Source organism: Etheostoma cragini, chromosome 22 (genome assembly GCF_013103735.1).
Source record: "Etheostoma cragini isolate CJK2018 chromosome 22, CSU_Ecrag_1.0, whole genome shotgun sequence".
NCBI classification, from domain to species: Eukaryota; Metazoa; Chordata; class Actinopteri; order Perciformes; family Percidae; genus Etheostoma; species Etheostoma cragini.
This window is the reverse complement of record NC_048428.1, coordinates 5,131,121-5,145,288: the sequence shown is the minus strand read 5'-3', so window position 1 is coordinate 5,145,288 and position 14,168 is coordinate 5,131,121. Positions and strand designations below refer to the sequence as shown.

Below are 14,168 nucleotides of genomic sequence, written 5' to 3'. Positions count from 1 at the left end.
CCGCGTGAACGCGCACAAGCTAGGGGAAGGGGTAAGGGGAAGGGGTAAGGGGAAGGATCGGGATTCAGCCTTAGTCTTTTAGGCTGATTCCACAGAGGCAGAAACTCATCATCACACGGCTCGATCAAAGAGCAACATGCTGAACAATTAGTAAAAGACTTCCACAGCTGTGTGTCTGTTGATGTTGATCTGGATCCGGGCTGGACATGGATTTCTTTGACTGTTCTCAGTATTTACTTTTTTAAACAACAGGGTCACAAAAAAGTGAATTTTGCCTTCTGTTAATTGCCCAGTTTGAATTATTCACCTTATAAATGTCCCATATGAAATTCATTTTTTTTGTGTTGCAACTGATTTCTGTATTTTACAGTTTTTTGTAAGTTTAAAGACACTTTTTTATATAAAAACAAAACCACTTGATACTTTTAGGGCCAATACTAAGACTTTGTGGATACTTAGGTCCATATCCCCTCAATAAAAAAAGATTGTGTTTTCACATTTTTATGGTCGTAGGCAGCTTAACCTACATAAGGCCCAAGAAGTGTTTTCCCTACTAAGCCATATGGTCGATATTTTGAGTCTATATCCACGACGTTCCACTTATGGATTGATCAGTTGCACCTGGAAATTCTGACGAATGTCCTTCTTTTCAGCCGGATGTCCAGTACCTTCCTCTTTCTTTGTGTTGGCATTCTAAACTCTGGTGGATTTCTGAGGACTATGGTTAATTGCTCCTGAGATCTCTGCAGGGTAAATCCAGACAGCTAGCTGGACTATCTGTCCAATCTTAGTTTTCTGTTGCACTTTATTTAAGATTATGTGTTGGGGGCTTTTCCCTTCATAAGTGAGAGAGAGGAAACAGGAGATGACACGCAGGAAAGGGCTACAGGTTGGACTCAAACCTCGGCCGCTGCAGGACTCAGCCTAAATGGGGCGAATGCTGTTAATGGGTGAGCTAGAGCCCGCCTCAGCTAAAACACCTTTTGAACGTACACGTTTCACCAAAACAAGTTCCTTGCCGAGACTATTTTGAAGTGGCACCGGGTTTCCATCCGGCACTTAGCTCCACCCATGCAGATTGTGATTGGTTTAAAGATGCTAATAATTTTCCCATCCCGGTAGGCTGTGTGGACTAGCCAGACCCACCTTTGCAGCGCTGTGGTGGAAGGTCTGGCAATGTGGGACTAATGTTTTGATAAAATCACAGGCTTTTATGGCATGAAGTCCAATGTGACATCAAATGCCTCAGGTTTTCCCATCATTTTCAATAAGGTAAAAATGGGTATATAATAACAATAAGGTTTGAATGCTGTCGCAAAGCTTTCCCTCTCCAGCCAAGTTAACAATTATGGTCTGCATTCATATTTTAATTGTTGGTTTAAAAGAAACTAAAATGTAGGTCATGTCCTCAGTATTGCTTTTGGAAATTTGGGGATTTGGCTCACCTGAGGAGAAGTTCACATTCTCCAGTCACCATATAGTGGATTTAACGCTGATTATTTCAAACAGCATTTAGATCACCATGGAGAATATAAATTAAATGAAATAATTTATTTGAGAAATGTTTTTTGGTGTCTAGTCAAAGATTTTTTAGGGAAGATTTGGACTCAACTTCAGTATGCAAAATCCTGGCGACAGCAGTGCCATTAAAGTGTTATTTTTAATATCACAGATGTCTTGTGACAGCATTGTAAAAGTGTCTCATTGGGATATGGCTTGTATATACGGCTGTGTAAGCCCAGCATTAAGCCTGTTCCCATACAACTGCCAGGTGGAGAACACCCAAGCATAGTAAAGTACAGAGGGGGCAATCCAGATGTTATCTGTGGAGAACCAAATTAGCTCGCAGTGTGGTCACCGCCTGAGGAAACATCTTTCATTGACTGTAAATAATTTCTGTCCACCCATCCATGACAGCTCCATTGAACGTTAATGAGGCCTTAACTTAGACACACTGTCTAAGGCTCAAGGCTGTCAGCATGGTCTTTAATCACACACTCCCACACACATAATACTGCTCTCTTTCAGCAACATACTACACATACATACTTTCAATTTCAATTTTGGATTTGATGTTTCACACTCAAGTGAAACAAGTTGAAGATGATCAGCTTTGTGGTAGGTGTAGGTCTCTTATTATCACGGACTGGGTTTTCTACACCCACAATTATGGATTTTCAAATGCAGCTGTGTGAGGTTTTAATGTCAAGAGAGATACATATACTGTATATTACATATTCCTTCCCTTTAATTACTAGTAGTGTAACTGTTACCTGTGACAAGACCTTTGGAAAGATGGTTTAGTGTTTACAATGTAAATATTATACAAATCGGATTGCAGCCACTGGGTTTATTTTTAACCCTGGGCTTGTAATTTGGTTAAAGATGCACTATGAGTTGCAGGGCATGACGCGACTTCTGTTGACGTTCCAAGTAAAAGCTCGCCCCTCCCCCCATGTTTCCGTAACTGTCATCCCTAACTGACTAACTGTCACTGACCCACAGCCCCACCCCCAACTACCTTGTCGGTGATTGGCTGGAGTGGTTTGATGTATTTTGGTGCACAGGCTGTTTCCGCCCAGTGTTTGTTGGATGTTTACGACCCCTGTGTTGTCTCCAGACACCGGGCTTTTTCACAGTGTACTTAGGGGGGGGGGGGCAGCTAGCAGATCGAGGAGAGATGCCTACAATATGAGATAAAAAGGAAATTGCGCTGAAACCTTCCAAGAACTCATAGTGCACCTTTAAGTTTCTAGACCTCCTAACTACATAAGTAAGGTACAGATCTCCAGGCGATCAGACCTTCAAATTATCAGTTGTACAGAACAAGTACAGATGTCCATTCCCCCTGGGGGTCACAGGGTTATTGAAAAAATACTGATTTGGTAAACAGGAGATGAGACGACATTATGCTTGTCATTGTAAGTGCAATGATTAGTTAAAGCAGCCAACTTTACCAAACCGTATGAATGTGTGTGCCAGGTCAGGACAGGAAATGAACTAACATTGTAAAGAGCAACAAGAAACTGACAGCATGGTCAAATTTCATTCACAAATTATCATTTTTGTCTAAAATCCACCAGATATTTTAATTTAATTTAATATAACAGTAATAGTAATACTTTTTGGTAAGGTTACTAGGAAAACTCAGCCCAGAGTAGTTATATTCTCCCCAAAAGAAGTTTCCTTTTTATTTTTAAAGAACTATACACTTCCACTTTCTTTTGCAACCTCATTGCTAGCTCTCAATCAACCGTTCATTTTCATTTTGCAGTCCCTACAGGATTTCACAGCCTTCTTTTGAGATTGTTGCAGCCCAAAATGCCTGATTTTGTGGGACCCGGTCATACTGTGTCTATCATTCCCCTCCTTGCTATCTCCCCTGAATACACACACACAACACACTGTAGATTTTACGTAAGATTACAGTACTCAAAGTGACACCTAACATTTTCTATGCTGAAATTAAACAGGTCTTTCACTTTAAGAATTAAGAATGAATGCCCAAAACGAAATCTAGTTCCAGAAGTATACATTATACTAAAGACATGTAATAGTTGTCCAATCATCCATAAGACTATTTAATGAGGTGAGTAATCATGGAGATAAGGAGGTGCTGTGCTACTTATGTACTGTAAACTGTAAATGCTTAGAGTGAGGGAAATGAGAAACATCCCACGACACATACTGACCCCCACCCCTATACACACACACACATACACACCTAACACACAGGGTACATGTGTTAATGACATAATGTGTGGTTAGAATTAATCAGCTTAGCTTGAAGTCAGTATATGGCAGTTAAGCAGCATGGTAGAACAAGTATGGGGGTGAGAAATATATAATAATAACAGTAATAATAATACATTTTATTTAAAGGCACTCTCAAGGACGCCTTGAGTGGTCAATAAATTACATACATAATATAATTGGTTGATATTTGCTTTTATCATCAACAAATTCATTGCAAAGGGTTATATACAGTAGTTATCTAGATTTGATGGAGAAGGCTCTGATCTTTGAGCAGTTATTAATTCAACTAACAATACCAAAAGATTAGCACATTAGGAGGTAGAGAGGGCGGAGGAAGCTGCAGAAGGCAGAAGACACAGTGCATTGTCCCCAACAAAAGGTCTGAGACCAAGTATTTTAGAAATCAATTGACAGTTTTGTTAGTGCCGTATTTGTCAGTCACGGCTACCTGATGGTTTGATACCCTGTACGCACACAAACCCAGACATATACACTAAACCTCACTATGTTTGAAGAAGGACATGTTTCTCAGAAACATCTCCCAAGCCACAGCTTCCAGCTCCTCCAGGACCCAGAACCCAAGGTGTACCCAGGTCCCATGGGAAAAGTAATCCCTACTGAGCATGATCTAAGTCTGCCCTGGGGTCTCACACCAATTGGACGCCTTTAAAATCCTCTTAATGGGGCCTCCTTGGCAGCTTGCCCGGTTGAGAATGCAACCCAATGTGCTAAGCTCACTGCTTACCACAGTTGCCCAGGGTTCGATTCTGACATTGGGACCGTAAGATCCAACTAAACTGTGTCTATTTCTATAGACACAGTTTAGTTGGATCCTCTGTCATAAAACCTGTTCAGGAATAGACTCTATTTTGATAGTGTATTGTTCTGCTAGCTTCCTTTATATTTTATGGACTTTTCTTTTAGCTCCACTACCAGAATTCATTCAAGTATGGTTAGACTCAGAGATGTCAAGCAGTGTCTTTAATCTTTAACAACATGTGGTAGAGGGAAGTAGCAGGTTAGTCTGCTCACAGATTCAACCGGTCTCTGTGCACTTGTCTATTTTCTCTTGTTCTAGGCGTTTGTAAATGTATGTCATCTTGTCATTTATTGGCCCGTGGTGGGCGTCTTGGCTGTGTAATTATGAGGTCTATGGGTTTATGTGCGTAGTGCAGCGAGACACTTCAAAAGAAAACAGACGCAGTGGAGAGCTAATTCAGTTGTTTCCTTACTGCCAACATGCAGAGCTCTGCACTTAAAATATATGTTGGTGGGATCTGGTAACCTCTGTGTCTGCAGAGAACACAAAGAACGTGCTTTAAACCTCATGGTGTCGTATTAGAAGGCCTGCAGAACACTGACATTTGTTTTAGATTAACCAATTAAAAAATATTTCAAGTCTATAAACACGGACAAAGAAATGTAAATAACACTTTTCTAGTTTCCACAACTACTCAAAGCGCTTTCACATCGCACAGGAACCTTTTACCATTCCCACACATTCATACACTGTGGCCGAGGCTGCCGTACAAGGAGTTACCTGCTCATAAGTTAAATACTCACACACATTCACACTCCGATGGCGCAGCATTGGGGGCAACTCGGTTCAGTGTGTTGCCCAAGGACACTTTGACTGCAGGGACAGGGATCGAACCACCAAGCTTCCAGCTGGCAGGTCTTAGTTATTTTGCCTACTTGTCAAAACCTATTAGGACGTAATCCTATTTTTATCCATACTGTGAATTTTCAGGATTTTTTTTTTTTACCAAGTTAATTAAACAATCAAATTTAATTTAATTTAATTGTAAGTGGCCCCCCGTGGTCAGAAAGCGGTCATAATGTTGAAGCAAATTAACATCTGGCTCTATTTTCCGAATCAAGGACGGATCACAGTCATGTGCAATCTGCCCAGTGTGTCGGGGCCAGTGCCAAATACACTTTTGGTACTTTCGTGGCCTTGGATGTTGGATGTTGGATGATGGTATCAGAAAGAATACATTATCATACATAATAGCTGGCTGTGTTAGAGGCTTTGATTATCATGTCCAGTCGCATTCACTATATGTGTTCTCTCTCCGCCATGATGCACAGACAGTTTGGGAATCCTGTGAAGAGTTTTCCTCAGAGGAGACATATGGTTGTGTGGGACCTGCAGAGTTTCACATACATGACTACATTTAAGTTGAATTCACAAGATCTGAAAGTCATCATGTGTTCTGTGCTGTCTGTTTCATTACCATGAGCACACAGCTTATTTTGACTCAATCCCACATACACCGTCGCGCTGCCCTACCCATAACCCTATACTCAGATGAGATCCTATTGAACCACTAGTATCAGTAGGAGCCAGTAGACTTGGGGGTTATTGGGGCAATAAAAAATAATAATATGCATATTACAGTATAACAGCCATTTGCAATCATTGATGACATTCTTCAATAACCAAATTGTATTTTAATGCATCCATAATGTCCCCAGTATCTGCTCAGCCAGACTAGCTCTGGTCACCTCACCTAGTTAGGACATGAACCTCCCCCCCAAAAAAAACTTAAAAACTACAATATTAAATAGATGGCTTAAATATACTGGAAACCAAAGTTGGTGTTTATGAAAATTTAATTTGTGATTTCACAAAAGCAAGAGAAAATATGATGATGTGTATGTTAGGACACCACAACAACATATACATGTATGCTGTGTATTCTGTGTATACTGTAGGCTATATACTGGGAATATCATGTAACTTAACAAATGGATGGCTTGCAGTACCAGAATATATTTTACAGCTTGTTGTACATGTGTATCACCGCGGTACACACTGGAACATGTTCACATACCACTTGCATCGTAATACTTTCCACAAACATAGTTAACCAGTAAATAGGTCTTAAAGGAAAACCAAGGAGTGGATTTTGGCATCTTGTGTTTTGTGGCTTAAAATGTGTTTGTTTGCTGTTGTTCATTTTTGATTTAACAAGCTCTCGCCTCACTGCAACATCTATGACCACAAGACTCGCCTGGTGTTCATGCGTCAGCATCACTGCCACAGATAAACTCACGACACGCCACATCCAAACCATTCCCTTAGATGCTAGTAGCACAGAGGAATTAAGTTTTCCTGTGTGACTTACATACAGTATGATACAATATGAAGGATTCCCAGGTTAAAGAGCAAAAGTACCAACCTTTGTAATGCAGTGTATGAATTCAAACCACTGCAGTCCACTGTACAAGTGTGTTTCTGTATAGTGTACACTTGTTAAAACCACCGCCTTTAACAATAGCAAACACAAAGATTGCGTTATGTTTTAAATTTAAAATGAGAAATGGTCCCAATTAGAGACTGCACAAGCTTAAAAAAGCTGGGAATTGGAGCCATCCCAGGTGTCCCTCACATGATCTTTACTGAACCAATGTCTATAAAAGAAATTGTTCCACACATTTTTTCACACAAACTGAACTTTCATCAAGTTTTACACTAAAACTAACATTTGTAGTACTTTGTGTTTTTTATGGTGTCCCTGTAACCTTAGAGGGAAGAAATGTGTTACATCTATGATTCATGGGCTAGTACAAATGTTTTGCAACTAAAGTAAAGACTAACTTTTTATAATTTCAACGATTACATCTGTTTTTTACCATTTAAAAAATATGAATATCATAGAAACTCTGTATCAGCTAACATTTAAATATCTATGCATCCCTAGTTTTAATCTTATGCTCTATTCAGTTGTGTGTTCTTTCACAGGACTATGAAAATAAGTGATAATGATCAGATACTGTAAGACCAACGCTATTCTGCAGAACTCATCACATCATCACTTGTAAAGTAAAGGGTACGGGCATGTGTTTTGTGTTCTTAGGGAGAGAAGGGAGTCAGTGGTGCTGCTGGAGCTGCTGGAGCTCAAGGCGCCCCGGTGAGTTGATACTGACTACATAATGTTGCATGAAGGGATTTTACAATGTAAACGTGTTATATCTCTCAATTGTTGAAGGCTTCAGTTATTCAATATCGAAGCAAAAACACTTCTGTGAAATGAATATGCAGCAAATACAAGTCAGAAACAAATTATGATAACAGATCAATGTATTTTATATAGGCTGTTAGAGCATAATTCACTCAGTGTTATAGCTACTGATGAATGCAGGGGCATACTGCTTACAAAACACAATTCCTGTTAACTCAGCATTCTGTAGATGTAACAAGCAACTGGTTTTTAAATGGCCCCCTTCAGATTTCAAGGAAAGAGTAATCAGGACAGAAACATGAGAGCACGGATTCATTGTCACTTTTACACAGTGTTGAGTAAACTCCCTACCCACACACACACACACACACACACACACACACACACACACACACACACACACATACACACATGCAAGGGCAATGAGCAGTCAGGCTTCATTAACTGGTGAAATTAATTGCAAATGGCAAAATGTTCTATTTTTTTGCAATCCATGCTTTCTTATTAGGTCGTTATGACTAACAAACTATCCATACTATTTTGTTTTGCAAAGAATTCAGTTAAATCTAATAGAAAAAAATCTTTGACCCTTTTTTTCATAGAACAAGGATGTATCTGGATATCCTGGGATGTTTGTTTTAAAATCCACATTTATCATATACCATAACTGTGCCCATGAGATGCCATTTGAATTGCTGTCATATTAAAGGGGCTGAACAACTATTTCAAATCATAATTGAATGAATGGTATACCATGTTTATGTACTCTTAATATTCACACTTTCACATCTTGTGTCTGTAAGTGTCAGACTGGTTAACTCATTGCTGCCGCAAGCCCCAACCACAGACTTTTATAGAAGGTAATGTCTGAAGCAAAGCACTCATACAGATGTGCACGAGCACACAAACTAGGGGACTTGATTTTTCTGTCTTTTCTAATTTCACAGCTTTCAGTACTGATATTCAGACACCCAGTTTGGCTGGAGTTACATTAGGTTGCACACGCTGTACAAAATACAGTGGACACCCATGTTTACATGTGCATGTGAACACACACTGACCCTCATATGTCCACAGTAGCAGACAGCATCGCGTGCAGAGCAGCTCCCCACTGCATCACAAAACACAACCCTCCCTTCCTAATCAAGCTGATGTTTGCATGGAATGCTGGGGAACAAAAACTGTGAAGGCAGGTTTTATGAGTGTAAATTGTTTTACTATATGACATTGTCCCACTTGTTATGGCCTTGTTACAGAGGCTGCATTAAACTGTCTCTATGTTCATTTCAGTGTGTTTGATCATCAAACGTAGACACAACCAGGCAAACAATGCCGACATATAGTCACAAATGCATCCCTGAATGAAGGATGATTACAAAAAAATTGTAATACTGTATTATAACATGGATTTGTTGCCTCTCTACAAACTGTGTTAGAGCTGATGTACTTAACCCGTTCGATGTCTTCAGGTCGACCGTGCAACTTTTGTCACTTTTTCCAATGTTTCAGTCCATTTTTTTTGGACGTTTTTGAGGGCTTCCCCCCCCACGTTTTTGAAGCTTTTGCAGACATTTTTGTAACTTTTTTCAACATTCTTTCATAACAAACATTTTTTGAATGCTACAAAATTGAAGAAAACATCAAACTTCAAAGAAAGTAGTGGGCTGATCATTTATTTTATTTGTGAAGAGCGTTGTGCGGAACAATCCACTTAATTTTTCTGAAAATTTGTTTGAAAGAAACCCACTTTTCCTTTTTTAAAATGGGTCAGATTTGGCCCAAGGACAACACAAGGGTTAAATATCAGAGGATGGCCAGACAAATTTACTGTCTGGCATACTACATGGAATGATATGATGGCAAGGGATGCTCAGATCAGTAAAGTATATTTATTTGTATCTATACCAATCACACCCTTTTATTTGTAATTTTTAGAAACAAAGCTAGGGGCTTTTTGTGTGCTACATGTTGTGCTAAGCTAGGGTTAACATGTCCTATCTTTGTCCTAAATGCACAGAGGCATTGATAAATGACACCTTTAAGCCCAGTCATCCCTCAATGTGCCAGGCTGAGGGAGGAACAAAGCAGCAATATAACCACAAGAGCTCCAGTACACACCTGTAATGTCCAGATTGACTCAATCTTGTTTTCGTTCACTTCTTTTGGAAAACAAGGTGTGCACTGCCGCTATGGGATCTTCTAATCTGGTTTTAGATTAGATGAAAAAAAAGTGTAGGCAATTTATTGAAATGTCAGACTAGAGGCCCAGTCAGCATTTAAAACAGTTACTGTGTTTACAATTACTCCCTTGTTCACTCATCCACTCCCTGCAAGTTAGACAATCAAAAGTTTAAATCCAGCAGTGCATTGAGGACAGTACTTTTTCATTCCATCTAGGTGTTTTTTAAGGGCACAATAGCCTTCAAAAATTCACTCTCAGAATTCAAATATTAAAATAAAATGCTGTCTGGTCAAACCAATGCATCAATATAAATATGGAGTGGCTTCATCATTCATTCATTTTGATTGCATCATGAAAACCTGCGGATCCACTCGTAGAGGTGAAGTTAACGTGCTATGTTATGCAAAATTTGCTGAACTCTAAGTGAACTTATTTGCCATTGCCCAATTTCCAACTATCTGGACAGTGCAGCCCTTTGAAGGAATAAGACCAACTGCGGTGTAGAAAAAGTGTCCAAAGCTTTTACTTAAGTTAAAAGTAACAATACTTTTATTTATGGATTCAAGATTTTTCTGAACTAAAAGCACAGAAGTGTCAAAATATACTCAAAGTACCGAAAATAAAAGTACTCATTATGCAGAATGGCCCATTTCACAATCATGTAGATCTATGTTATATTACTAAACTACAATTAGTGATGCAGTCATGTTTTCATCACTTTTTATCAGTGTTGTTTTGATTATTTTGATTCATTAATTTGTGTACACGTCACGATTTTCTTGTTTATTACGTGTAAATGTCATAATTTCCAAACGTGACCATTTTACGAAATGCCATGAACAATGGGACGGTTGTGGTTTGGGTATAAAGAAGGTGGAAAGGAACCGTCACAACAACGGGACGGTTGTTATTAGTAAGAGAATAACGCAGAAAGGAACTGCAACACACGGGACACGATCCCCGGTCTCCGGGGTGAAAGTCTTGTTGTGTGACCCATCTACCCCCAACCAACCTCCCTGCAAAGAAAGTCCACTTTTCAACACTTCTCGCTACTGTAATTTTTATGTGATCATGAAATAGGCTTCCCATTGAAATGCACTGCGTCAAATATTTGTAAACGACATTTGAAAATAACAACATTAACGTGACCTGTGCATGAATCAATCGATTAAATAACATGACCATTCCACGAACTGCCATGAGACTGGGCTGCAATAAAATAGAAATACTTAGAAATGTCCTAAGTTACATTCCACCACTAGCGCCCCAGACAGTCCCAATAGAAAGAAGATACCATATTGACTTTATAACAAGCAGTTGGTGTAACTTATGATCTGGTTAGTGACCAAGCTAGCTAGCTACACAATTTGTTAAACACCTCATTAAGCTACGAGCACCATAATTTTTCGCAAGAACATAAGAACCCTTCTCAATGCCACTATATATAAGCTTGTTTCAAGTTCAATAACATCAATCAATCAACGTTTATTTATATAGCACTTTACAGTAACCAGCAGGTATTCAAAGTGCTTCAAATCAGAAACCAAGAGTAAAACAACATGTCGCACAATAAAAGAATGAAACATAGAAAACAGTAAAATCAGAAAAGGTCACATAGAAACACGAGAGGGAAATTGTCATACCACTGCTACATATTAAACGCTGTTCTAAACAAACAGGTTTTGGGTTTCAACCCCAAAAAGAGCTAGATCTGTAATCGTCCTAATATCAGGGGGCAACTTGTTCCAGAGTCTCGGGGCAGCAACAGCAAAAGCCTGATCCCGGGAACATAGTAGCAAGCTTAGCTACATTTAACAATGGTGTGCCAAATGGACACTGGAATTCAGAAAAGCTTGTAAGCAGCAAAGAATGATACACTTTTAAAGCTTGTTAGACTGACTCTACAACATGTAGGACTGAATACTTTGGGCTTGGTTGGGTTCTGTTGTTCTGTTGATGACATTTGGTGTTACTGTTCATACAGTATTTATGACATTAGTCTGGAATTGATCTGGTCTCTGTTTGTCTATCGTCCGACTCTCTCCTGTTCTGCCCTCCGCTCACCTCAGGGTGAAGGTATGACACTGTCTCGATAAAGACAGATCATATATCCCAATGCTGATGAGAGATGGATGACTAAGACAAATGTTATGATGCAGGGCCCGCGTCACTCTAATGGGAATTATTTGTTATCACCCTGATCGGTGCTCTTTTTTTCTCCAGAGAAATGGATGCATCTCATATTTCAATCACTATCACCATCAAATACAAAAATTTGATCGCAAAAAAAAGGAGAAAAAAATCCTTATCACAATCACCACCAAAGACCTTCTCTTTGGAACCTAAAAACCCACGGAACTTGAATCAGTGTTACTAGTTTAGTTGTAATCACAGTCAATCCACACTGCAGTCTAATATTCATTCCACATCCCCTTGTGCCATGATCTAACAAAGCAATTGAATTGAACTAAAATTGTCTGTTTGGCTTTTCTGAGATTGAAATGTGACACTGACTGTTATCTTTGACAAACACACTCAAGGAGGAAGACAGAGTACACAGGAAGTTGTTGTGATGTGAGAAAAAGCCCTGATGTTGTTACTGAGGTAAAGCCACCGTGTCAGACACCCACTGATATCCGGATCTAGCAGACTACTTTGAATCCAGAGCGTGTCAATAATTTTACTTTATTGCACATACACACACACGCCAAGCTTATCTGTAGTGGAACCATCAGTGCCGGTTCACATAGTCGGAATCCAAAGCACTTTGATCTATTCCAGTATGATCTATTTGGATTTGTATGACAGGGAGGAAGCCACTTTTCCAAAGCCTTTACCTGTTCCTAGATCATTATCTCACATCTGTTAGCTGATGCATGACATGACAGGACATAGCATAATGTAACCCCCATTCATATTTACTTAATGAACTTATATCAGCACCATCTCCTGTGTTTAAAGACAGTTTCCAAAGTTGTGGGAATCCAATAGACACGACAAAAAAATAGTAAAAGACACTTCTCTTACATTGGTCCACATATTTGGATGTTCCCTACAAGCAGTTTGAAGAGGATTTCATATTCAAAAATCAAGATATAAAAAGAAACACCAGCAATTTAAAACTATTTGGATGTTTTGCCAAAAATTGTTTTTAAATCATTTAAAAGCACATGCAATAAACAGTGACAGAAACAAGGCCACACTGTTTGGTTCCGTGTCTGTCTATCAGCCTGGTTTTACAGCCCACTCAGTTGCATATATTTTTCACAAGTGTGCAACCTCTAGTCAATGGTAACTGTAGGACGATGGACCTTTAACAGACAATTCATTCTTTGGCTACTTTGGGGCAACGTAACAACAGTGGTTATGCCAAACGTGTTAGCAAATGAAGCTTATTTACTTATGTACACATACAGAAGACACAGAGCTACATTAGTATTCATATAGAGTTGTGTTTCCAGCCACCTGGCAAAAACAACGGCCAAAAATATCCACCTTCTTTTTTTGCTCGGTTTTGGGTTCCACCAACTCCTGGGGGAAATCTCTTTAGCGGCTAAATGCTCCACTATGTTCGCTAGCTAATCTAGCAAATTTAATTGAAAACAGCTGCAGTTGGAAATTAGTTTAATGAGAGAGTAGATAACAGAGTCTTCATTAGTAGGTTGATCATGAGTGAGATTGTTTTGTCAACTGCTGTTTCCGAGGTTAAAGTGGCTATTTGTAGATTCTATGCAATAATCGTGGGGGGATCAACGGTCTCCTCAGAGAGTAAGAGATTCGCATTGTGTGAGGATTTAAACTCTGCAATCTCAATTGAGGACTGGCAGAAGATTTGTTTATAATCTCAAACACAAACAATAAATACACATTTCACATTACTCCAGTATAAGTAAATAATGAGTTATGTAACACCAATTTAGTTAAATAAATTCAGCCCCAATAATCCCGATACACGCTGCAAATGTAGTAGAAAGGGCACATTGTATCATTGCCTATGGGACTGCCCAAAAATCCTAGCTTTTTGGGGTGAAGTGATGGATATGATTTTACATGTCACAGGTATAAGGCTATTATTAGACGCCTAGCTGTGCATCTTTGGCATTTTTCCTGTGAATCATAACCTCACTAAGGCAAACAAATCTATCATTACTTTCTGCATTTAACAAATTAAATACACCATAGCTAAATCTTGTAAATCCACTATCAAACCAAGTGTTAATATCTTGCGTACAGGACTGTCAGACGGTCTTGCACTGGAAAAA

The 14,168-nt window shown here is 39.2% G+C and overlaps 1 protein-coding gene across 1 annotated transcript in view; it reads left to right on the top strand.

Moving 5' to 3' along the window:
- The window catches only part of si:dkey-225n22.4 (collagen alpha-1(XXI) chain), an 88,056-nt gene that overhangs the window by 42,748 nt on the left and 31,140 nt on the right, over positions 1–14,168 (top strand). Inside the window, exon 19 of the mRNA XM_034862405.1 lies at positions 7,620–7,673. Coding sequence (XP_034718296.1) covers positions 7,620–7,673 — 54 coding nt within the window. The remainder of the gene's footprint in view (positions 1–7,619; positions 7,674–14,168) is intronic.